Source organism: Chelon labrosus (assembly GCF_963514085.1).
Source record: "Chelon labrosus genome assembly, chromosome: 8".
NCBI lineage: Eukaryota > Metazoa > Chordata > Actinopteri > Mugiliformes > Mugilidae > Chelon > Chelon labrosus.
In genome coordinates this window covers 13,239,505-13,265,867 of record NC_140358.1, presented here as the reverse complement: position 1 = coordinate 13,265,867, position 26,363 = coordinate 13,239,505, and the positions used below count along the sequence as shown (strand labels likewise).

The 26,363-nt window shown below is 41.6% G+C and overlaps 2 protein-coding genes across 4 annotated transcripts in view; both read left to right on the top strand.

The window, feature by feature from the left end:
- The window catches only part of LOC311491429 (protocadherin alpha-C2-like), a gene marked incomplete at its 5' end in the record, with an annotated part of 187,825 nt that overhangs the window by 66,814 nt on the left and 94,648 nt on the right, over positions 1-26,363 (top strand). The window contains one exon of one of the 3 annotated variants that reach the window (XM_084549353.1): positions 23,019-25,410. The exons of 1 other annotated variant lie outside the window; for it this stretch is intronic. In XM_084549353.1, the coding sequence (XP_084405479.1) occupies positions 23,029-25,410 (2,382 nt within the window). Of the gene's footprint in view, positions 1-23,018; positions 25,411-26,363 lie in introns of those variants that run through there. One more of the 3 variants, XM_084549358.1, reaches the window with a different exon arrangement.
- Positions 158-5,492, top strand: LOC311491470 (protocadherin alpha-8-like). The gene is made up of 2 exons (XM_084549398.1): positions 158-322; positions 3,124-5,492. Exons 1-2 carry the CDS (start codon positions 218-220, stop codon positions 5,335-5,337), a joined length of 2,319 nt encoding a protein of 772 aa, XP_084405524.1. The 5' UTR covers positions 158-217; the 3' UTR covers positions 5,338-5,492.

Genomic DNA, 26,363 nt, shown 5'->3' with positions numbered 1-26,363 from the left:
CTTTCGTGTTGAACGCTTGAACGGGAACCTAGCTCTTTGTCTCGTGGTGTTTTATCGATGGATCGCAGTTTGGAAAGGAGTACGCTTTCTTCTTGTTTCTTAACCATAAAATAGCAAATCCTGAAATATTTTTTGTTTTCTGTAAATCATGGAACAAAGCGGACGCCAGGCGTGGATTGAGCGATGGAGGTGCGTCGCCCTCGCAGTGGCTTTGGTGATGTTTTGGAGCGAAGCCTCGGCTCAGATCAGATATTCCATCTCTGAAGAGGTAAAAGAAGGTAGTGTTGTTGGAAATATTGCGAGAGACCTGGGAATCGATAAGGTAACGTTGAAAGCAAGGGAGTACCGCATTGTTGGCAGTTCAACGGAACCCCTTTTTCATTTGAATCAAGACGACGGTGTCCTGTATGTCAGCAGGAAAGTAGATAGGGAGGAGATCTGTGAGCGAAGCCATGCTTGCGTTATCAACCTGAAAACCGTGCTAGATAATCCTTTGGAAATTCATTACGTGTCCGTCGAGGTGTTGGATGTAAACGACCATTCGCCTGCCTTTCCAGAGAAAGAAAAAAGACTAGAAATATTCGAGTCGACATTACCGGGAGCGAGATTCCAGCTCCAACCTGCCCGTGACCCAGACGGTAGTCAGTTTTCTGTCCAGCAGTATAAACTAAGCCAAAATGATCACTTTCGTCTGGAAGTTAAGGAGAGAGGCGAAGACCGAAAGTTGCCTGTACTGATTTTACAGAAGCAGTTAGATAGAGAAGCTGTAAGAGAACACAAGCTTCTGCTTACTGCTATTGACGGTGGGAAGCCGGCGAGGTCTGGAACAATAGAAATACTGATTGATGTACTAGATGTTAATGATAATTCACCGGTTTTTACTCAAGATATATATTCAGCTATGTTGAATGAAAATGCACCCCTTGGCTCGCTTGTTATTCGGGTGAATGCGACAGATTTGGATGAGGGAACAAACAGTGAAATTGTTTATTCATTTGGCAAGGAAGTGGATTCAAGTCTGCAAAAACTGTTTGACATAGACTCAAAGACAGGTGAAATAAAAGTAATAGGTGAAATTGATTTTGAAGAAAATAAAAGCTACGAAATTGACATACGAGCATCAGACAAGGGCACGATCCCTTTATCCACAGACAAAACGGTAATAATAAACGTAATCGACCTTAACGATAATCCACCAGAGATTGAAGTTACATCGTTTTCAAAATCAGTTCCCGAGGACAGTAGATCTGGAACAACAGTAGCTTTGATCAGCGCGAATGATTTAGATTCTGGCTCATATGGAAAAGTCTCCTGCTTCATACGCGACGATGTACCTTTCGCTATATCCCCATCCCTGCAAGATAATATGTACGCAATAGTTACCAAATCACTACTGGATAGAGAAGAGAAGTCTTATTATGAACTTACAGTTGTTGCAAAGGACACCGGTGTTCCATCATTGTCATCTGAAAAGACAATAAGTGTAGTTGTGTCAGATGTGAACGACAACAAGCCTCAGTTCTCACTGAGTCCATATACGTTTTATATTAATGAAAATAACGACCCAGCCGCTCCATTATTTTCAGTTAAGGCATCTGATCCTGATGACGCTGATAATGCACTTGTTGTATATCACATTCCTCGCGAGAGCAGTGAAGGCAGAGTCGGGGTGTTTCTAAACATAAACTCGGAAAGTGGAGAGGTTATGGCGCTGAAGAGTTTTGACTTTGAGACTCTGAAAACTTTCCAGTTCCAAGTTGTCGCCACAGATTCTGGAACTCCGTCACTGAGCAGCAACGTCACAGTGAACGTGTTCATTCTGGATCAGAACGACAACGCTCCAGTCATCCTGTATCCACTCAGCTCCAACGGTTCTGCTGAAGGTGTGGAGGAGATTCCACGCAATGTGAACGCAGGACACTTGGTGACTAAAGTCAGAGCCTATGACGCTGATATAGGATATAACGGCTGGTTGCTGTTCTCACTGCAGCAAGTTACTGACCACAGTCTCTTTGGTTTGGACCGCTACACAGGACAGATCAGAACACTTCGCTCGTTCACAGAGACGGACGAGGCTGAGCATAAACTGATCATACTGGTCAAAGACAATGGGAACGTTTCACTCTCAGCAACAGCTACTGTCATTGTTAAACTGGTGGAGCCCAAAGAGGCTTTTGCAGCTTCTGATGTTAAAAGTGCAGCAAAAGTAGACGAAGAGGACAATGTTACATTTTACCTGATGATAACTTTGGGCTCAGTTTCAGTTCTTTTTCTCATCAGTATCATCGTGCTGATTGCAATGCAGTGCTCCAAATCCACAGACTATACTCCTAAATATCTGCAAGAGCCAAATTATGATGGGACACTGTGTCACAGCATCCAGTACAGATCTGGAGACAAACGGTACATGTTGGTTGGACCCAGAATGAGTATAGGATCTACTATAGTCCCTGGCAGCCATGCAAATACTCTAGTGCTCCCTGACAGGAGGAGAACATCTGAGGAGGTAAGGCAACTTTGTGGGATGTAATGATTGTATTGTACTCATCAGTAGGAGTAATTATTCACTCAAGATCACGTCTGACCCTGACAGTATTTAATCATACCCTGGCTTTGCAGGATGTAGAAACGTTTAAATACAATAGTGGCTTTCCCCCCTTATGTTTTACATTTATTTATTAATTTCGCTGAAATGTATCTGCATTGTAACGTTTGCTCGGATGGTGTCACTGCTTGTGAACATGAACGACTCTTGGTTCAGCAAACTCTACGTCAGTACAGTTGGGTGCTCTGTCGGAGAGCGTGCATTTGCGTTTCACGGCCATGACTATATATCTTTGACTCCTTCAAAATCCTTTCTAAACTCCCACAAATTTTGTCAGACGCGTGTTGATGCGAGCTCAGTTTTAATGACCTCCCTTTTTTTTTTTTAATTATTTTTTTTTTGGATCCACTATGCCGCGCCCGGGATGCAGAACGTGGTTGGAGAACCTTGTCCTCGTTATTGTTTCATTGGATCTTACGTTTAATGTGACTTCGGCACAGCTGCGATACTCTATCCCCGAGGAACTTGCGGTGGGTGCTGTTGTTGGAAATATCGCTAAAGATTTAGGTCTGGATCACAGCGCTTTGAATGCTCGGGGATTTCGCATCGTTTCTGGATCGACTGAACCCCTCTTTCAGCTCAGCAACAATGGTATCTTACACGTTAACCGAAAAATAGACCGAGAAGAGGTTTGCGAGCGAGTCACTACCTGCGTTCTGAAAATAAAGACTGTGCTGGAGAATCCATTAGAGGTGCACTACGTCGGCATTGAGGTTTTAGATGTAAACGACCACTCTCCCACCTTCTCTGACAACGAGACGCATTTAGAGATATCAGAATCCGCTTTACCTGGGGCGCGATTTCAACTACAAGCAGCCCGCGATCCAGACAGCGATATATTTTCTATCCAGCTTTATAAGCTCAGTCAAAATGACCACTTTCGTTTGGAGGTTAAAGATAGAGGAGAGGATGGCAAAATACCTGTTCTGTATTTGCATAAACCGCTGGACAAAGAAGCCTCCAGAAGGCATAGATTGCTGCTTACAGCTGTTGATGGAGGAAAGCCTGCTAGATCAGGGACAATGGGAATTGTAGTTCATGTTTTGGATGCAAATGACAACATGCCAGTTTTTGTTAGAGACACGTACACTGCGGTAATTAATGAAAATGCACCTATTGGTACAACTATTATACAAGTAAACGCCACAGATTTAGATGACGGATTAAATGGGGAGGTGGTTTATTCATTTGGAAATAACGTAAATAACAAACTGCGTAAACTTTTTGAAATTGATGCAAATACTGGTGAAATCACTGTCAACGGACTCTTAGATTTTGAAGCAAAAGACAGATACGAAATTGATATTAAAGCCTCTGATAAAGGACATGTCTCCCATGCAACTGAAAAAAGCGTTATAATAACTATAGTGGATCTGAATGACAACGCACCTGAGATTGAGGTCACATCTTTTTCAAGCGCAATTTCTGAAGACTCCAAACCTGGAACTACAGTAGCACTGATAAGCGTGAATGATAATGATTCCGGTGTAAACGGAAAGGTAATTTGTTCTATAAGTGAGGACGTACCTTTCACATTAACACCTTCTCTACAAGAAAACATGTACTCTGTCGTCACCAAATCTCTGCTAGATAGAGAGCAGCAGTCCAAGTATGAAGTAACAATAGTTGCAAAAGATGCTGGTGAGCGACCTTTGTCTTCCCACAGGACAATAAGTGTGACAGTGTCAGATGTGAATGACAACAGTCCAGAGTTTTCAACAAATCCATACATTTTTTATGTCACTGAGAACAACGTTGCCGGAGCCATTTTATTTTCTGTCAGTGCTCATGATTTCGATGAAGGTGATAATGCTCTCATATCATATAGTATTTTGAGAAATGGGGATGAGCACAAGAAACTGACTTCATTTCTAAACATAAACTCGGAAAGTGGAGAAATCACTGCACTGAAAAGTTTTGACTTTGAGACTCTGAAAACTTTCCAGTTCCAAGTTGTAGCCACAGATTCTGGAACTCCGTCACTGAGCAGCAACGTCACAGTGAACGTGTTCATTCTGGATCAGAACGACAACGCTCCAGTCATCCTGTATCCACTCAGCTCCAACGGTTCTGCTGAAGGTGTGGAGGAGATTCCACGCAACCTGAACGCAGGACACTTGGTGACTAAAGTCAGAGCCTATGACGCTGATATAGGATATAACGGCTGGTTGCTGTTCTCACTGCAGCAAGTTACTGACCACAGTCTCTTTGGTTTGGACCGCTACACAGGACAGATCAGAACACTTCGCTCGTTCACAGAGACAGACGAGGCTGAGCATAAACTGCTCATACTGGTCAAAGACAATGGGAACATTTCACTCTCAGCAACAGCTACTGTCATTGTCAAACTGGTGGAGCCCAAAGAGGCTTTTGCAGCTTCTGATGTTAAAAGTGCAGCAAAAGTAGACGAAGAGGACAATGTTACATTTTACCTGATGATAACTTTGGGCTCAGTTTCAGTTCTTTTTCTCATCAGTATCATCGTGCTGATTGCAATGCAGTGCTCCAAATCCACAGACTATACTCCTAAATATCTGCAAGAGCCAAATTATGATGGGACACTGTGTCACAGTATCCAGTACAGATCTGGAGACAAACGGTACATGTTGGTTGGACCCAGAATGAGTATAGGATCTACTATAGTCCCTGGCAGCCATGCGAATACTCTAGTGCTCCCTGACAGGAGGAGAACGTCTGAGGAGGTAAGAAAGACGTTCTGGTATGAATATTAATGATGGGTGAGAGGCAGATACTATTGATTCAAATGTGCATCAACAATTTCTTTCGAAATAAGACCTCCTCCGTATACGGGGGTTGTGTGTTGATGCGACAGCTCAGTTAAGTTGTTTTCAGGTGGTTGTGTGGTTGCTTGTCACACAGAACAGTTTGTTCATCAGTGAACAAACTAAATTGTAGTTTGTGTGCTGTGTTTGTGCCTTGATACTGCAGTCTCCTTGGCCACAATCATTTAACTCAAAGTGTAACATTTTCAATGTTGTGTATTACTGTAAACTATTACTTTATCATATTAATATTACACTGTTTTAGTTGCCGCAGTTTATTCTTTTTCTCGTCATTACAACGGAACACTGAATCCATTTTATCTTTAACCAAAGTGCTGCTTCTATGCTTGTTTTATATTTTTTGCTATTTGGGTCTATTTCTGGTCAGGCATTGCTGTTTGTGGGATGCAAATTCTTCAGTTTAGTAGATTTGTGAAGTAAGAAAAGTTTTTTTTCTTTTGTTTTGTTTGCAGCAACCATTGACCTTCTGTCAACTCAAAACTTTAAGTCTGAAAGCAGCATATACAGGGAGGCTGCATCTATCTGAGCTACTCCATCGGATCTTACACGTCATAGATGTTCTTTGAGCTCCATAATACTGACATAGTCACTTGTCAACACCTGCATTACATTACTTTCTTCTGTGTATACGATACATGTGTGTTATACACTCTTTAACACATTTGTAATTTTTATCTCTCATTGTACCCTTAACAGGAATAACTGGGTATAGAAAATGAATGAATCTCTCATTGTGCTTATCTGTTAGGGTTGTTGGATGTGTGTAAGGGAAGTGGCAGAGGCTAAAAGAGTTACTTGAGGCTTGTGCTTTCTGATGTAGCTGAGCTGATTCAATGGCCCATGAATAGCTAGAGCTAAGGCAGAGAGAGGGGCAGAGAGAGCCTGGGGCGTGTGTGCTGTGAATCACAATGTGCAGCCAGTCAGGTGGGGTTGGGACAATTCACTGGGATCAAGACCGAAAAACAAGCTGCTTATATTCGCAAAATTTTAGGTTTGTGCTCTTGACATAAAAAATACTAGATAGTGATGTAAAACAGTATACACAGTTCACATATATGCAGTATGCTACACACAAGCCTCTGAGCACATGATCCTTTTCGACTCGCTAAAAAATAGGTCACACTTTATCACATGTGCGACGGTCTGCATGCTAGACTTCTGGGATGATTCTCCGTCGAACACTGTGCGTTGCCCATAGCAACACACAGGGAGATCCACCTCTCATAATCTACTGGTTTCCACAGACTAGCATGCTTCTTAGCAACAGCACCGGAAGAGGACGAACAAGGGAGGGATAGATGGAGAGAGCAGGGTAGGACGGGGGAGGGGAGGCGTTTTTTCTACGGCTCATCAATAGACATCTCACAATATTTAATGAAAATGGGTTTATTTAGATAGAACCACATGGATTAGGTCGATGAAATCTCAGTTGTAAACCAGGCAGCAGATGGTGCAGATATGGAAGCAACAGTGATGACAAAAATAGTCGAGCTCCTAATTAGATATTTTATGGTATGGAGATAATCTTTTCACTCAAACAACTAGGTCAACCTCGATTCCCTACCTAGAAAATATATGTCAGGGGAAACATGTATTTTAAACTGTCATTAAATGTGTCTATGCTGAAAGCTGGTGGTATATTTGTGAAAGCAGTAAGCAAGAGTGGGGAATGGATTCAGGAGGGCAAAGGACCAGTTCAAATTCAGAGTACGGCTCGGTGACGTGGAGCATTACACACTTCCTGTGCAGTTCTTCTGTCCATTTTTTCAGCTGTAGGAGACAGAAATAACTGCCTCTCTGTACGTACGTGTGAATATTTTATGTCCCTGTCTTTGTGAGACGGAAAGTGTGTGTTGCAGCACAACAGCAGGGCTAAGCTGTGCCTGGACAGCAGATGCCCGGAAAAGATGTGATTAAAAATGAGTGCATCTCATTAAAACTAACAAAGTGCGTGGTTGTGTCTGTGGATCACGGTGGCTGACTCCTGTTAAAACGTGATCCAATGGCATGCCTCTTACTGAATTATTATTCCTGTGCTTTGGCATTTTGCTCACAAAAAACATCACAGGAAAGGAGAATTACAACTGGAGTCATTCTGATGCAAAAGGGACGTGCCTTAGTTGTCTCTGATCTGTAATTTTAAAATACACTTCTACTCTTTACAACCGGTTGGCTGCAAACTGAGAACAGCATCATGGTGTTTTTCTCTGGCAGATTTTCTCCATGCGTGCTCTGTGGCGGGGGTGTGGCTGCTTGCTCCAGCGGCTTTGTCTCTGTGCTTGGCTGGCTCAGCAGATCAGTGCAATTGTATTTGTGTGCAGAGTGTTTACACTAAAAATAATTCACAGCGCAATGACCTTTGCAAGTCTGTCTTTGCTGTCTTTGTTTAGTGGGTGAAAGTATCCTCCTCAGTGTGGCAGGGGGAGAGGTACAAAGGCAAGCTGTTGCAGCAGGAGTGTTTTATACTATGCAGCACTTGGGAGAATTTATTTTATCACACGCTCAAAATGCTGTCCACTTTTATGCTTGTGCTTCAGTCTCTGCATTCATCTCCTTTACGTGCCTACCCACATTTTATGAAAACCTTTAAAACCCTGTTATAATATCATATTTTTTGTTGACTGTATAGTGAACGGTAAATACAGTTTAAAATACAGTTTAAAATACTCGCTAGAAATGGTTTACTTTCTTGACTTTTTCTATAAGATACTGTAATATATAATGCTACTCCCTGCTTCATGAAGTGGCTTGAATATCCTTCCTCTGTTTTGCAGCTTCTCTTTCTTCATCCTCACGATTGCTTTCCTTCCACACTGATATTACTCTCATCGTTTTTCCCCTTCCAAACCGTCCCCTCCCCCACCCCGCTCTTGGCCTCCTTTTCCCTCTTTCATGTCTGCCCTTCGTTTCCTCCTTCATATGCTGCCCTTCTCCATCTCTCTGCGTTTTTTTACCCGGCTTTCTTTCCGCAGTCTAGCTGCTCTCTCGTTCGGCCACATGCTCTCTGGCCCTATGCTGCTGCGCCTCATGCCTGTAGGGTTGCGGCTGCGGATGCTGAATGTGCCGTTGTGTGTCAGTAGGACACATTCTCTCGTACGGCTCCAGCTTTGTTTGAGGATGGCGCCACTCACATTAGGGTCAGCGGCAGTGATGGTAATCTAATTTACACACACAGCACTATACAACAAACACAGCTACTACATTTGTGTTCACACTTCACGCACGCGCACACATGCAGCAACACATTGCACTTGCTTGCAGATGTCTAATCCTCTTTATTTTAAGGCACTTTCACTGAATAAAGACGGCTATATAAGGCAGGGAATGAGACAACAGAACATACGGAGAGCCTTAATGATCTCTCACAGAGAGAAATAAATACACATAGATTAGACAGATTTTTTTTTTTTTTTGCCACGAGCTTTCATAAAAATCTTCTTCCTTCCCTCTCAGAAAATAGCTCCCAAACATGCAACGATGAACATAAACTGAAGCTGGCTAACCTATATCGCTGCCTGGTCTCACCAGATGGGTGATTATAGGCTAAAGGGAATTCAGCTGTTTAATACCAATAGTAACTATTGTACCTCTTTCACTCTTGTTCATCATGCAACATCAAATGAATCGTTTAATCTGTTTCTTTGCTTCCAGTATGTGGCTCTTTCTCTAATGCTGTTTCACAAACTTTATTGCTTTCAGTCAGTAACTGACAATCACCAAGATACAACCTCGTACTTCTCTATTAGATCATTTTCCTTACTACTGAGCGTATTTGTTCAGTATACTAATCAGACATATGCATGATTAAAAACACTGATAAAGCTGGATTGCTGAAGTAATTCATGGGCTGTTAACATAATGTTATATGTCACTTTCCTTCAGCACTGTATTCAAAATAAGACAAGGCAGCCCCTGCACTGGCACAGTACACAAATAGTGTTGAATGAAACTTGTCACTGCAACAAAACTGATAAGTGCACTTGTCCCAGAGCAACATTAGTTAATTAATATATGAACACACTACAGAGGGCTAGTAAGCATTTCTTTCTGTATTGATTTTTAAAATATTTTTTTGAATCACCAGTCACTTACAGTGACACATTTGTCTGCAGAGTTGTGTTTCACTACGGTGATTAAGCTGATTTGTCTCTGTTGAGGAACTGAAACGACACTTCGACTTTGGCTGCTGACTGAGTTGAACAGCTGCACCGAGACACATAAAGTGCATGATTTGTTGTCTGGGCTGATGTACCCTCCCTGCGTGTTTGTTCCTCTGATAGCGTCTGTATCAGCATTTCCTCTCCATAGTTATTCAGGTGATTTGGTGTTCGTGAATCAGGAGGACGTTATTGTGAATGTCAGCAAGCACAGACACTGCTGCAGTGCAGCTTATGGTCAATAAGCTGTTTGCTCCTCTATGTGTAGTGCTGTACTTTGAATGTTGCGAAGTAGAGAAGAGAGGAGTCTGTTTCTGTATTAAGTGAGAACATTATAAATTATTTAGCAGCATTTTAACTCTTGCATAGTTTCTTGCAAAATTTATAACCTGCACCTTCTGTTTTTTATGTGTATGATGCATGACACTTTAGGCTTTATCCAAATATTCTATTTATAATGCAGTTGTTGTTTTTTTTTTGTTTTGTTTTTTAATGCAGATGATTTGTCAATGAAAATTACATGGAAACATAACATGTAGATTTTTCACTCTTGCCTTTAGGCTAACAAGGCAAAATCAGAGTCAGTGGGCTAAAAATTGCAGACTGCATTCACTACTGAGGGGCAAGGTGCCCTGGCAGATCTCCTTTCATGCTTGTCCTAGAACATGACGAGACTGGTTGAGGGCCATGTGTGGCTTTGATGTGAATTGGCCCGAGATACTCACTACTCTCCGGTATTTAGGTCAAACCTGGTTCTTTTCTGTTGATGAAGAGACACGCAAGAGTTGTTTGTGAACGGTTTCAGCCCATATCATTTTTAAAAATCTTAACAAACGGCTGAAGATGTGTTTTCTGTCTCACGCCTCAGTCTTTCGTGCCTGGTATTGTGTGAGTAGGTCTGAGTAGGCCTTTCTCCTCTCCACCACTCGCTTATATAAGCCCTCAGCTTCATTCCCTCTCAGTCCATTGACTCATGGCTGCGTGGACGAGTCCTATAGGTTGGACCTCAGCGCTCTCATTTTAGAATCACTCTGCTGCAGCTGAGGCAAAGTGCTGAGGCCTTCCTCTAGGGTGTTAGCGGGGTCAACTTCTATCAGCCTTTATGACACTGCACTAATGAAACGCATTTGCACACACTACTTTTACGGGTCATTGTAAAGCTTTGCTGCATGAGAGCTTGTCCCGGTGTACTACATTATAATGATTTGTTCTCCTCCTTTATTTTAAAATGAATGAATTAATTGATCTCTTAATAATGCAACAATTTACTGCCAATAAGAATACAAATACAATAACAAGGCTGAACAACATGTAGGTCTACTAATGTCTGTCCGTCTGTCTGATGTAATAACTAGCCCTTGGTAGCAGTGTACAATGTTTACTATTTTTTTTTTTTTTTCTGAATCAACAGAAATGAGAACAGATGCAGGTCTGGCATCAGCGCTCATACAACTGCAACATCTGGTGCTGTACTTAGGTCATCACTGCATGTCTGGAGGATTGAACTGACTGACGGGTCAGCGCAGGGTTACATGCAAGACAACCATAGTGAAAACCAACGAGAACACAGTTGAAAATCCACTTTAATTTTACCCTGTTGCAAAGCTAAAAACTGGAAGTGTGCTGAGGTCTAGATTTAGGGGATGTGATCTGTGATTGAAAGAATCCCTGAATGGGTGACTGTAAAGCCCCAGAGTGGACATCCTTGATAAGAGGATTGCCTTCTTTCTGCAGTATCCTTGCACTGTTCACTGTTGGGTAAATGAGCTATATGACCACAGATGCCAAATACTTGCCTGATTAATACCATATGTTGTATTTATCTCTGACCATACATGGATGCAATCCGGTGTTGGCTGTTAACAAGATCCAGATTCTACCTGCAGGGCCCCTCTTCCCCCGAAGGTTATTTCCCGTGCCGAGGGTCCCCACTAAGCAGCTGGTGGAAATTACTTTATGTTTTTTGGCAAGCTGATTCGTATAAATGTTCCTTGTTTGGTTACTTGGAAAAAAAAAAAAAAAAAATGCTGTATTGCTAAACTTTGTGTTAGTGGGCTATTTATTTTTATATATTTTTTTAAACCAACCCAACATTTTTAACTTTGTTTTAATGCTTTTACACTGTCAACCACTAGTGCAAGAATTTTCTCTACAGACAGTTACGGGTTGATTTGAAACCTCTTCACTATTTACTCTGCAATGTAAAAAAGAAAAATGAAAAAATAACGTTTTAGGGAATGTCAACAAAATCCTCATCTAAAGATACAGAAATTATCCTGCTTAGGTATGACAAATTAGTTAAATTATTTGTGTTAAAAGCCTTTAAAAAAAATACAGTAAAGAACTCTGACTCTCAAGCTGTAAAGCTAGTTTTTTTCCTTGGAGATTGCATTTTATTTTTCCCTGATATCTGTGATAATTTACAAAACAGAGTTCTGAAATAGTGTGCCACCATGCACGGATAAGGGAGTCACTGTTCTGATATCAAGTGCATGTAATCACATGACACTGATATGGTTATGCATAAACAGAGAGAAAAATCTGTTTATGCAGTGATTAAACAGATCTTCTTCTCATTTTCAAAATGAACTGAATGTCCTCTGGCTCCTTCTGATCACCAGTGAGCTGTTCTTTACAGTGGGTGAGTCATCTCATCCCACATGTAGCTTGTCATTTTGTGAAGCTGGTCTGCTGGGTTTATTTTTAGGTGAACCATCTGTCATATTAAAAAAATAAATAATAATAATAATAACAATCAGGAATTTGGGCATTTACAGTTAGTGCTACTGTTGTTTTAACATTATATTAGGCAGATTAAATGTTATGTGATGCCCTGTAATCACACATTGTTGTGTATGTCTGTGTGTTTACTGTAGATATGTGTAAATTCTCTTCCATATTCGCGCCATCTTATCTAGTGAGTGCAGTGTGTGAATAAAACAAGGAGACATGGGTGTGGATGATGAGTGTTAATGCTGTAAGCCTGACTCATATCTCTCCTCCCACCGACTGGATCTCTCTCTTTCTCTCTCCTTCCTTTGTTCTCTTCATAGCAACTTCACTTTTCTCAACCCTATCTGCATTGCTTCTCATTTTTACCTTTTACCAGTTCCTTTCCATTGCTGTTTGGATCCATGTCTTTGTCTTCGCATCTCTTCTTTCTCATCCTCACACAAAGAATGTTTTTTTTTCTCAGATTTTTTTTTTGCTCTTCTCCTCCTACGCATCCTCATTTCCTCTGGCCGGTACTCTTTCTTATGCCCCCTCCTGTCGCTTTGTGCAACTACATGCAACAAGAAAATGGCTGACAGATTTAAACGGTCTCTTGTTCTTTTTTGCCTTTCTTTTTCATTTGACATTGTTATTCTTTTTGATTTGGTTTTTGACTTCAGTTGTAATATATAACTTTGTGCTTTAGTCTTTATATAACCATAAATCATACTCTTTCGCCTATTCTAAGCACAGAGGCAGTCTCTTCTATCTGCATTACCTCTTCTTTCTCTACTAAGTGCAGCTGTGAGTAGACCTGAGTGTGAAAAGCACCTTTCTCTTTCTCTCTGTCTTGTGACTGCCACAGAGGTAGGGACATGTAAAGCATGAACAGACCCCGTCTGGCTTTTCACAGCCTCTGGCCTGGAGCAAATAACAAAAGTATCAACAGTCTGTGCTCTGTTATTGTGTTTCTGTGTAATGTGTCCTGTATGAATAGAAATCAACAGTTTCTTGTTGACTTGGTTTAAGCAATTGCAAATGGCTACTTCATGTAAATAATCAGAAAGCAAATATATGGTTGTATGTGCTTATATATCACTTATTCACTATAATAAAATGATCACTGCAAACTTACTAATACTACTTCATTTTGTTAGGATTAGAGTAAGGGTAGTTACTTCAGTCAGTATTACAGTACGCACTGGCCAATTAAGACATCTGATGTTGTGGGAAACACAACAATGAGCTTTCTTTTTCATATCAGATGAAAAAGTATTTATTTGAATACAAATACAGGATTTCTGTAAGGGCAGACATATTTCCGTCTTGTACCATGGTCTGCAATATAATCTGTAATGTTTATTATTGAGGTAAAAAATGTGGCGTCTTGTGTGCTTTGTCTTGCATGTTGCTCTGAGCTGAATCACTTTGGACTGAGTTAAAGCTGGAGCTCTGTGGGGTACAGTGTGGAGTTTGAAATAGAGTAGAGAGCAGGCCTATTATCATTGCTTCACTTTGTTTATGTATGTATGGCTTGCACATACTACGATGAAGGTGATCATGATTACAAGTACTACCGTTCAGAGCAAACAGTACAGCATTTTCATTCAATGAAATATGTGTATCTATATAGCCCCTATAAAGATTCAAATTGTCTCAAGATGGAGAACCCAGAGCCTGAAACCTCCAGAGCCTGAACTAAATTGATAAGGGGAGAGAAACTTTTAACAGGATGAAACCTTGAGCAGATTATATGAGGCTTATATGGGGGACCGGCTGGGCAGATAGGCAGGGAAATAAGAGTGCAGTGGGGCAGAAGAGAAGGGAGTATAGGAGGAAAAGAGTAAAACAAAAGTCTGGATAAAGCATCCATACAACAGTGGTTCAATGATAATCTTACAGACATACAGTATCTGCTAAAATTTGCAACTGAGGAAAAAAAAATAAATGATTGATTGTAGGTGCAGCAGAATGAGTTGAACTGCTTTTTATATTTTACAAAGGATTTATGTGAAGTTGTGTTGTGACAAACATTGCCATTATTTTGCCTATTTTTGGGCCTACAATTGCATGCCACTCATTTAAGGAACGATTCACAAAGCTTACTCTAATTTTGGTGTCGGTTTAATTGTAATAGGAATAGCTGTGCCTTCGTGTGTGTATATGCTGTGTGTCTCTCTCTTATGCAGCAGCTCATGACCAACAGTGTGTCCCTGTTGGTGTGTCACATCATGTTTTGCTGTGCTTAGTCTTCTAGGACGTAATAGCCGATAGCCAGATAAGGTATCAAGTGAAACTGAATCTTCCATGCACACCTAAACTAATTTGTCCACAGTGGATGTTGGGCTAGATAATCTATGCATCACATTACACATAATGAAGTGCCCGTCTGATTAAACTGAGTAAGAGGAGCAAAGCTAAACAGAAACAACAAAGGTTTTAAACAGAACATGATACCAAAATAACAAGGAGTTTGTGCTGCTTGTTTACAGACCACTGTAAATGGGGTCTTTGCGATAAGACTGGTGTGTAATTGATCCCTAAGCCCTTGTTTACTGCCCAATGTTTGTCTTAATCTGCACTCACTTTGCTTCGTCCTCTAACTGAGAACTGGAGTACTACGTTGTGCTGATGGTGCTTCTTACAGAACAAGGATATATGGTGTGTGAAACTGCAGTAAAAAATTGGCACTGACCAGTAGGGCAGAAAATACCTGCAGACTGTACTGTGCCCTGCTGTGTGTATTGGAAATTCTTCACAAAGCATTACTTCTGTTCCTTCAGGTGTTTCAAATAGTCTGAGCGTTCTTTTTATTCTGCCACCGCTGTCTGTATTCCCGGTTGTCCTGGATTAGGGCTTCTGTAAAGTGTGTAAAATGATAATTCTGCTATGTTGCTCCTCTAATGCGATTAGGTGGAATCATCTTAATGACGCCAAGAAGAGCAGCTTTGAAAGGAAGCAGTAAGCTAGGATGTCACTCACCCTTAAATGCCAGGATAATGTCCAGGCTGGATTTTGTTTTTCACTTTGTGATGTTTTATTGTTATGATATATTTGCTTTGGCCTTGTGTGTCATCCGTCCATTCACTGTCACTGCTGCAACTCTGTTGTGGCAGTCACACATACTAAAAAACATAGTTTTATACCTAGTCAGTGATTCCGGTATAGTATCCTCTGCACTACATTTACAGAAAGATTTTTATAACATCAGCCGAAGTGTGAGGGCCGTTCATTCAACTTTACCGTCTGTAGGAGGCTCTAGTTTGTGTTGCTGTTAGACTCTACTGAAATATATTCAGAGGTGTTGCTAATATTTACTCTAAACACACTCAGTAGACACAATAATAGAAACACCTCTCAGAATAGCACCTCAAACTACAGCCTCAAAAAGGCTATAAAGTGGAAGTATTACATCTGAAAGAGTTTAGTCAGATAGTTTGAACTATCATGAAGGTTAGACTTATTGTTAGAGGTTTCATTACTAGGCCTTAGATATTAATTGAATAATTTTAGGTTTGCATAATAAACTGGCAACTGCATATACACACACGGTAAAGTGTTGCACTTACATCTTAAATTCATTACCACAGCTCGAGAAGTTATCCTTTCCACAAATGCTGGGGTGGTGCAATTGTAGCTGTTTAGGTTTTGATGCTGATGAGAGTGGAAGAAGGTGTCTGCTATTCTCGGAGAGTGCCGGCATCAGAGCTTCAGCTTAAATGATTGGTAGGCGAGTCATTATTTTATAAATAGTCTTCTTCATATTCTGTGAAAAGTGGAGCAACCTTACAAAATCATTTCAGCCATTTCCAGCATTGGATTCTCTGCAGGCCTGCACTCCCCTCAATAATTCATTCATCTTTTTTTTTTTTTTTTTTTTAAAGAAATGGGCCATGCCTTAACGCAGCAGGGCCAGCACCTGCATTTCTCATGCAGCACTGCCTGCTGCCTAATCCATACTGCATGACTAGCAGGACAGTAAAAATAGACATTACACAAAGCTATGCTCTTATACACATGATGTGCTGAAGCATGGAAAGTATTAAGTGTGGATAAACTATGCCTTAAAGCTGCTGTCGTGCATTTGTAATGCTGTACACTATGATATGTGTCGGTGTTGTACTAAAGATATCACGTATTCTACAGGATCTTCACCAGCTGATAGAATTATCTACCTTGTCTTTCCCTCCCTGTTTTGATATGTATGAGGCTGGATGAAACGTTGCTGATATTGCTAGATACAGTACAACCGCATCTCCTTTCCCATCTGGGACGGCTGACATTTTAATTTCCGCAGGCAGAGAAAGTGTGTAGCAGACACCAAGGCTGCCAGTGTATCTACTCCACTGATACAATTTTTGGAGCGTATGAGTGTGCTAATCTAATATAAAGCTTTACACCTTCCCCTGCCTCATACATCAGTCTCAGTCTGTGCATGTGGAAGCTGCAATGGAGAACAAAGCAAAGGGTAAAAATGCTCCCCCTTGTGGCTAAAAGTGGAAATTGCTCGCCACTTCTTATGTGTGTCTGGCTCAATATATTCAATTATTTAGCATGTTCCAACTCTGTATGTGGCAGTGTATCGACTCCTATATTTATTGTTTCCGTGTCAGTATTGATCCGTATATAGCAGGTCCTGTCCCACTTCTCACTGTCTGATTTGACAGTACACACTCTCTTCCCCACTGAACTGTTTGATTGACAAATCTAGGTTATCCATGCCTGACTATAAATCTAGATTTATTCTTAATCCCTGCAAAAATTGCTTGGTTCAGGCGGTTTCAGTGTGTGCCTGAGAGGCAGAAAAAAAACAGAATAAGATGGATACAGTGTTGAAGAAGCTGTAATATTAAATGTTTGAATTTAATGGTTGAATGTGCACAGTAAGATGTGTAAATTCATTTTAGTCTGATACATGTTGTATTTTTGAGGTTGCTTGCATTTGAATGCTTGCTTTTAGGGAACAATAAGAGCCCTGTCCTTGGCATATGTACACAGGGCTCATAAAGAGGGGTGTGGTAGAGGGGGGAACTGAGGGAGGGGCACTGACGGGAGCCGCATCTGCGTCACCATAGATACAAGAGGGGAAATAGTGAATCAATCACGGGTGGTCCCTGTGAAAGGACAGATCTATCAGATGCTGCCTTTGTCGCTAGGCACTATATGGAGCCAATCAGAATGTCCATTGCAGTCACACTGATTCTGGTTGACCAATGAGGTTTGTGTGCAACCTTTGCTGTTGCCAAAGCTTATTGTACATCCTGTTTTTTGATTTGTTTGCTGGATTGTATGCCTTTAATTTATATTTTCAGAGAGTCAGCATGGATTAAATATGAATGAATGTTATGTATAGGCCGCGTGTCACCTTTTGTATTCCTCACTCTCACACCTCTCTCACACAAACAGTGTAAATCACACAAACCCAGATTAGTGCATGCATGTGAACTCCATACAGAGAAGCTGCCATTTATGGTGCACAGATAAGAACAGTCTGAATAACACACACACTGACTCTTTTGGCTTTTGTGAATGGTAGACACTAAACAGTCAATCAGTAAACTTGTAAAGAAAAAAAATACACCGTACTGCATCTGATTTTTATTATTATTTTATTATGAATACTGGCTGTATGTATAAATGTAATTACTTACATTTAAATTCTACTCCTATCACCTCATTAGGGCAATGACAGCTTGTGGCACCATCGACCGGAACACATCACATAATAACAAAGGCACGCCGTTTCTCCGGCCTGTTGTTTTACAGTAGAGTAACTAATTATATGATTTTTGGGCATTGTGCCATTACTTTCCAAATGAGTGAACACTGTGTTCCAGTGTGTTGTGTTGGTGTGCCTCTCAGGGGTGTGTGCATGTGTGTGTGTGTTTGGGTATGCTCCATATTGCTGTGTCCTGGTTTTCATCTTGTTCCGGCTCATGTTTCCCTGGGCCCGCCCCTGTCCTACTTACTCCAAAAACCAGCAAAGGCAAGCGCAGATTTGGAAATAAATGATTAAGTGGTAGTTGGATTAGATACTAGGAGTGATTCGCCTTTCCCAGAATCCCTTCCTCTCTTTCTTGCTCCTTATATATTTCCATTTATTTTAATTATTTTATTTATTATTAAAATTATTTTGTAACTTATATACTTTGTGTGTGGTAAAGAAACAACATTCCTCGTTGTCTTTAGTGTCATTTGTGTTTCTTAATTTAGATTCCAATTCAGCTGCTGGATTTCCCTGTCTTCTATTTCTATTAAATGATGCCTATACTTCAACGTTGTATTACTATTAATACCTTGCCAGAGAATGTCATAATGTATTTGGGCATGGATTTAGTCAAAGTGCAAAGATCAAGTGCTGCATGAGCCATACTGCAGCTGCTTTGGAGGAATCAACACAAAATGTGGAACTGTGAATAAAGCTCAACACATATAGAAAAGGGGGGAGGGAATACATCTGAACAATAAGCACGGTGTAGTGCAAGAAATTAGGTACTGAGAAAGGAAGGAAATATGCTCAAGGAGTAGGTTGCCCCCTTGTGTTGTAATGAGATCAACCCCACACAGAAACGGCACAGTGGTATCAGTATCTTGTCACATGAAGCAGGATGTGATGCGTGGACTGCAGGAGAGTGTGGGTGTGTGGGGAGGGTCCCCAGGGTCCTGGCCAAGGTAGGGTACAGTAGGTTGTGCGTGGCTGACTGCAAAGGTCAGTATCTCTGAGAGTCTGTGGGGGTGGAAAGAGAAGAAGGAGCTGCCTGTCACAGCAGGGAATATGCTGCTGCAGTGCTACATTACGAATGAATGAGAAGCCCAACTGCAACCCTGGACTGCCTGGCCTGTTATGCTGTCCTGTTAGGTCGTGGGTTGTGTTTTCTTAGATGGATTTGTGTGTGTTTTATATGCATCTCTAAAAAGTTATTGGATACATTCGGTGAGGGCTTCATAGAAGCGAGCAGTAGTAGAAAAAAGTAGGTTTGTATTACTTTTTATACCATCCCATGAAACATAAGGCAATAGGCGTCTGCATTAGTGAGGGCGTGTGTGCTAATATGCATCCATGTCTGTGCTCAAGATGGCGTTGCTATGGAGACAAGAGAGCTGTGCAGGAGAGAGGAAACACGGGTGGGGGACTCGCCTTGGAGCATGTTCAGATAGCACCCTTCCCCCCATCTACTCACACACAGATAAACAGCACAGCCCTTATAATACACACATAGTCACAAGCGCGCACACACACAACTGACGGCTATGTATAGAATATTAAGAAATAATTAGATGGAGGAGATACTGAATCTAATTTTGTGAATAGATGTAGTGATATCCCTTTAATAATGCAGTGAACACGCCTAAAATGCTGCCGGTGACTGCTTCCGCCTCTGCAGCCGCCCCCCTCCCTTCACCTACAACTCCCTGCTCCCTCTGCCATTTAGATCACACTGCCCATGCTGCTTCCTGCAGCTTCTCCTTTAACTGAATCATGCAATAGGTGAACTATAGGAGCAAGTTAACAGGCATGCGTGTATTTAATATGCACAACTCCCCGTGTTCAGGGAGCAAATACTGTGTATTTTTCTAAACCGCAATTTATTCATTATTAATTATTCAAGACATTCAATTATCATATCCTCAGGAAAAGTGACTTTTATAAATGAATACACGGTTCATAAATAAAAACTGAAACACTATCTTCCTTTGAAGCAACATAAACGTTACAAGTTAAAGCAGCACGGACGTACCTGTCTGTGTGTTTGCAAAGGACCATTTCTGCATTACAGAGATATTTATTGATTAATTGACCATTCTGCAGAGGTTTCCCACAAGTATCACGTGAAGAAGAGCTGATTGCAGTTCACCATCTTTTACAACTCCATGACACAATCAGGGTTTCCTTCACATGGCCCATGGGGCATGCTCAGTAATACCTGAATTTGGTCTGATGTTAGTCAGTAGTCAGTATTACAATCTCTGCTGTTAATCATATTATGTATGCCATCTGTAGTTTTACCGGTGGATTGTAAATGTAGACAGCATTGCTTTGTTTATCAGCTCTTTAAAGTGATATGTATTTATCAAACATTTAAATGTCTTCTTCATTTTGCCTGAAAATAGGTCATAATGTCAACAGCCACAAAGCAGAATACCTGTTTTTTTTTTTTAAAGGATATTTACTCTAAATTGTGCCAAGTAAACTGAAGAGAAGGATAAACTCAGACTAGACTAGAGCCCAGTAAGGTCCGTGCACTAAAGACCGTGACCTACAAATCAAGTATGAATCATTGAATTTCACCATGGGTTGTCTGGGTCCAGTTGGGCCCAGGTGGCTTTTATGAGTATGCGTGCTCATATGTATGTAAATAATATGCATCTTGCTCAGTGTTGCACTCTGCACTTCACATTTCCTCTTATACACTATATTACCAAAAGTATTCGCTCACCCATTCAAATGATCAGAATCAGGTGTTCTAATCACTTGGCCTGGCCCCAGGTGTATAAATTCAAGCACTCAGGCATGCAGACTGTGAAACAAGACATTTGTGAAAGAATGGGCCGCTCTCAGGAGCTCAGTGAATTCCAGCGTGGAACTGTCATAGGATGCCACTTGTGCAACAAATCCAGTCGTGAAATTTCCTCGCTCCTAAATATTCCACAGTCAACTGTCAGCTCTATTATAACAAAATGGAAGCGTTTGGGAAAAACAGCAACTCAGCCACGAAGTGGTAGGCCACGTAAAGTGACGGAGAGGGGTCAGCGGATGCTGAAGCGCATAGTGCAAAGAGGTCGCCGACTTTCTGCACAGTCAATTGCTACAGAGCTACAAACTTCATGTGACCTTCAGATTAGCCCAAGTACAGTACGCAGAGAGCTTCATGGAATGGGTTTCCATGGCCGAGCAGCTGCAGCCAAGCCACACATCACCAAGTGCAATGCAAGGCGTCGGATGCAATGGTGTAAAGCACGCCGCCACTGGCCCCTAGAGCAGTGGAGACGCGTTCTCTGGAGTGATGAATCACGCTTTTCCATCTGGCAATCTGATGGACGAGTCTGGGTTTGGAGGTTGCCAGGAGAACGGTACATTTCAGATTGCATTGTGCCAACTGTGAAATTTGGTGGAGGAGGAATTATGGTATGGGGTTGTTTTTCAGGAGCTGGGCTTGGCCCCTTAGTTCCAGTGAAAGGAACATTGAATGCTTCAGGATACCAAAACATTTTGGACAATTCCATGCTCCCAACCTTGTGGGAACAGTTTGGAGCGGGCCCCTTCCTCTTCCAACATGACTGTGCACCAGTGCACAAAGCAAGGTCCATAAAAACGTGGATGACAGAGTCTGGTGTGGATGAACTTGGCTGGCCTGCACAGAGTCCTGACCTGAACCCGATAGAACACCTTTGGGATGAATTAGAGCGGAGACTGAGAGCCAGGCCTTCTCGACCAACATCAGTGTGTGACCTCACCAATGCGCTTTTGGAAGAATGGTCAAAAATTCCTATAAACACTCTCCTCAACCTTGTGGACAGTCTTCCCAGAAGAGTTGAAGCTGTAATAGCTGCAAAAGGTGGACCGACATCATATTGAATTCTATGAGTTAGGAATGGGATGGCACTTCAGTTCATAGAATGAGTAAAGGCAGGTGAGCGAATACTTTTGGTAATATAGTGTATACACTAGGAAATTGAGCAGACAGGGCATCCTTTTCTTTTCTGAACCATTATTATTATTGCAACTGGGGATTTTGCAGATGACTGGAGCCGTGTTATTAATATTTTCAAATCAAATCATGTTTCCAGCAGAATAGAAATAGGACAGGAGTTTCTGAATCTGGGGATTAATCCTGGGATTACAAACGAGGGAATGTTGATAAGCTCATGACTACTGTCTCTGTGGAAATGTGGAGAAACACTACAATACACCACAGTGTACCGCAGGATGTGGGTAGCAAAACAGGGTCCATTTAATGTATTTATTGTGCCTCAGGCTGACAGAGAAAAACTAAGAGGAAAGGAGGAGGGACTCACGGGGCTGCAGTGGGAGGAAAATGTGTTGTCCAGTTTCACAACTTCTTGGCTGTGCTCATGGTTCTATTCTATTTATATAAATATCCAGCTTTGAGCTTATATAGAGACATGATCAAAAAAAAAAAAAAAAGCACAAGATAACAGCCTAAACAGGCAAAGAGAGTCTGACAATTTATCAGAACAATGGTGTAATTCAGACTTTTCTACATGACGGTAGAGGCTATGACTGTATAGGCTAAGATAATGTTGCAATGTCTGGTAGCAACAGATGTCAGCTGACATATTTCTTTGAACAAAAAATAAAAGTATTGACAGTTTTGAGAGTGACCGGGTAAGTTACAGTCACCACATGTCAAGACTCACACTGTGATGTCCATGGTGCTTGAAAATAATTTCCAGCTCCAGTAAAGCTATTCAGGAGCACACACAACTATAAATATTCTTAGGTGAGGCCTCAAGGTTGTTGAATAAGCAACATATATCCACTGCTCTCTGCATATTACCTCTTTCACCACTTGGTGTCACTGTTGATCCACCAGAGGCAGGTCTGCTCGTTAATACAACTAGGCCACTCCCGTTTTGAGGCAATAGGGACATTTACCCAGTCTTTGTTACAAAGACGGAGAGGACGGTGGAACAGACACAGAATTATCCAACTATAAAACAAACTGATATTTTCCTTAGAGCACAACGTATCTAACTGTGATTGGAAGTTGGTTCACAGTCGGTAGAAATGACTTCTCCGTGTAGATGGAACCATTTCGGGATATATCTATTGCTTTTTCTAATGGATTTTTACTGGCAGTCGGTGGATGGACAGCTCTCCTATTCAATCTCAGAGGAGGTAAATCCGGGGACTCCCGTTGGAAATATCGCTAAGGATCTAAACCTTAATTCTCAAGAGCTGGAATTCCGCATGTTTCAGATCGTCACTGGATCAAAGAGAAAATTCTTCGAGGTAAATCTGAAGACTGGCGTTCTGTATGTCAGTGAGAGAATAGACAGAGAGGATCTATGCTCAGATGAACTAAAATGCACAGTAAGTGTAGAAGCCGTAATAAATAACCCTTTGAAGCTATACCGCATTGATGTGGAGATTTTAGATGTTAACGACAATGCCCCTTTATTTACGACCAAATCGCAAAATCTATATATCGCAGAAAGTACATTGCCAGGCGTGAAGTTCGCATTATCGGAAGCATCGGATTCAGATGTGGGGAGAAACGGAGTCAGTACGTACAAATTAAGCCAGAATGAACATTTCTCCTTGGCAGTGCACAGAGCAGGTGACAGCGTGTCTGCTGAGTTGGTGCTGCAGAAAGCGTTAGACCGAGAAAAGCAGCCTGTGATCACCATGACACTGACCGCTGTAGATGGAGGGAGTCCTTCGAAATCAGGCACCTCGCAGCTCGTTGTAAATGTATTAGATATTAATGATAACATTCCGATCTTTGGTGAATCGTTGTATAAAACAAAAATTCCCGAAAACACGCCTCTAGGCACGGCGGTAATCACCGTAAACGCCACTGATGCAGACGAGGGCCTAAACAGTGAGATTGTATATTCCCTGAGAAGCAAGGATCAAGATCGCGTACTTGATATCTTTGAAATTGAACCTCAGACGGGTGTCATTAAAGTAAAAGGGAATATAGACTTTGAAGAGAGAAGGGCTTTTGAGATCCGTGTTGAGGCCAGTGACAAAGGTCAGCCTCCGATGTCTGCTCACTGTAAGGTGCTGGTAGAAGTGGCGGACCAAAATGATAACGTTCCCGAGATAACTGTCACTTCACTACACAACACGGTGAGGGAGGACGCTGCGTCAGGCACCGTGGTCGCACTGGTGTCTGTGCTCGATAAAGACGGAGGGAAAAACGGTGATGTGAATGTGCACATTAAAAATGAAGTGCCATTCAAACTGGAGACAAATTACAAAAACTATTATTCGTTGCTAGTTGATGGGCCACTGGACAGGGAAAGTGTCTCGAACTACAACGTCACCATAATTGCTAATGATAAAGGTAGCCCGCCACTGTCTAGCACCAGTGTAGTTTCTGTAAAGGTTTCTGATGTCAATGATAACGCACCTCTGTTCCCAGAGCCTGTCATAAATATATATGTGAATGAGAACAGTCCAGTGGGAGCTGTAATTAAAACAGTGACTGCAGCTGATTCTGACATTGACAAGAACCGCCAGGTGAGCTATTCATTTTTGCAAAGTAAAAATAACCAGTTGCCAGTGTCTACAATGGTAAACATCAACTCAGAGACTGGAGACATTATCAGTCTACAGTCATTTAACTTTGAGGAGTTTCAAACGTTTCAGTTTAAAGTTCAGGCCACAGACTCTGGCGTTCCTCCACTCAGCAGCAACGTTACTGTAAACGTTTTTATCTTGGATGAAAATGATAATAATCCAACTATTCTTGCGCCTTATTCTGAGCACGGCTCTGTTAACAGTGAGACCATCCCCTATTCTGCTGAAGCCGGATACTTTGTAGCAAAGATCAGGGCTGTAGACGCAGACTCTGGATACAATGCGCTGCTTTTTTATTACCTGTCTGAGCCAAAAGGAAACAACCTGTTCAGGATCGGAACCAGCACCGGGGAGATCAGGACTAAGAGGAGAATGAGTGACAATGATCTGAAAACTCACCCCTTGGTGGTGCTGGTTTCTGATAGTGGAGAACCCTCCCTGTCAGCTATTGTGTCTATTGAAGTGGCGGTGGTTGAAAGTACCGCTGACATCCAGACTCAGTTCCGACATGTGCCTATAAAGGATGACAGCTTCTCTGACTTGAACCTGTATCTGCTCATCGCCATTGTGTCAGTGTCAGTGATCTTTCTGCTGAGCCTCATCAGTTTAATAGCTGTCAAATGCCACAGGACAGACAGCAGTTTCAGCAGGTACAGCGCCCCCATGATCACCACCCACCCTGATGGGAGCTGGTCTTACTCTAAATCTACTCAACAGTACGACGTGTGTTTCAGCTCAGACACAATGAAGAGTGATGTAGTGGTTTTCCCTGCACCGTTTCCACCTGTAGATGGTGAGCTGATCAGTATTAACGAAGGAGACACGTTTTCAAGGACTCAGACTTTACCCAACAAAGAGAAGGTGAGTCAAACTTACTTTTGAAAACAGTGACTGAAACATGCCCTTTAAATTATTATATGGTGTGAAGTGGAGATATGTTTTAGTACATGCATCTATAACCCATAATATTGACGCTTTCCAGAGCACAAGTGAGAGATGTTTATGTCGTTGTCCATGGTGCTGAAATAAGATGTGACGCTCCTGTTTAAATGAGTTAAGGTTGGGACTCTGTGGTGGCCAGTCCATGTGTGATCACTTTCATCATTTTTTTTTTTCCTCACAATTTGAGTCCAAGTTGGCGACCTTTTTTTCTTTTGTTGTTGTTGTTGTTGTTGGCAAGGCAGTTTATCAGCAAACTTCAAGAAGAAAATAGGACAGGGTTTTAATATGGTTCTTTGTTTATATTTGCCTATAAGTGTATTTGAACAAGTACATTTTTGTCGATTTGTTAGCTTCGTTTGACTTAAAGTTCAGAAGTGTTGAGGTGATTTATGTCTGTCTTTGAGGGGACTGTAGTTATTTCAAATGACCACACAGGGTCATTGTAGACCGTCACATTTTGCTGTTCCTGATGGTTGTTTGAGACTCCTCCCAGATTCAGAGGATGGTGATGTTTCTCAGGTCTTTGTTACAAAGAGACGCAGTCAAAGAATGAACCGTGTGACCACTTTGTCTTTTACCCATTACAAAGCAACGCATCTGGATACCAGCTCTTCTCTTTCATTCTGAATTATTAGACGGGATTTTGGATACTACAATCCATGCGCTCGTTTTCCACATGATACAGAAATGTCGAAGCGAAGGACACGCTGTTCTTTGGGGATTTATATTGCCGTCATTCTTTTGGATTGCTGCTGGGAAGCGGTATCTGGTCAGCTCTCTTACTCTGTATCTGAAGAGGTAAACCCGGGGACTTCTGTGGGAAATCTCGCTAAAGATCTCAGTCTTAATGCGCACGATTTGGAAGCGCGTAT

Bases quoted from the DNA above. Each gene is read 5' to 3' on its own strand.
- LOC311491470 (XM_084549398.1), top strand. From the start codon at position 218: ATGTTTTGGAGCGAAGCCTCGGCTCAGATCAGATATTCCATCTCTGAA. The intron at 323-3,123 runs GTAACGTTGAAA...GGTCTGGATCAC, and splicing joins GAGACCTGGGAATCGATAAG to AGCGCTTTGAATGCTCGGGG.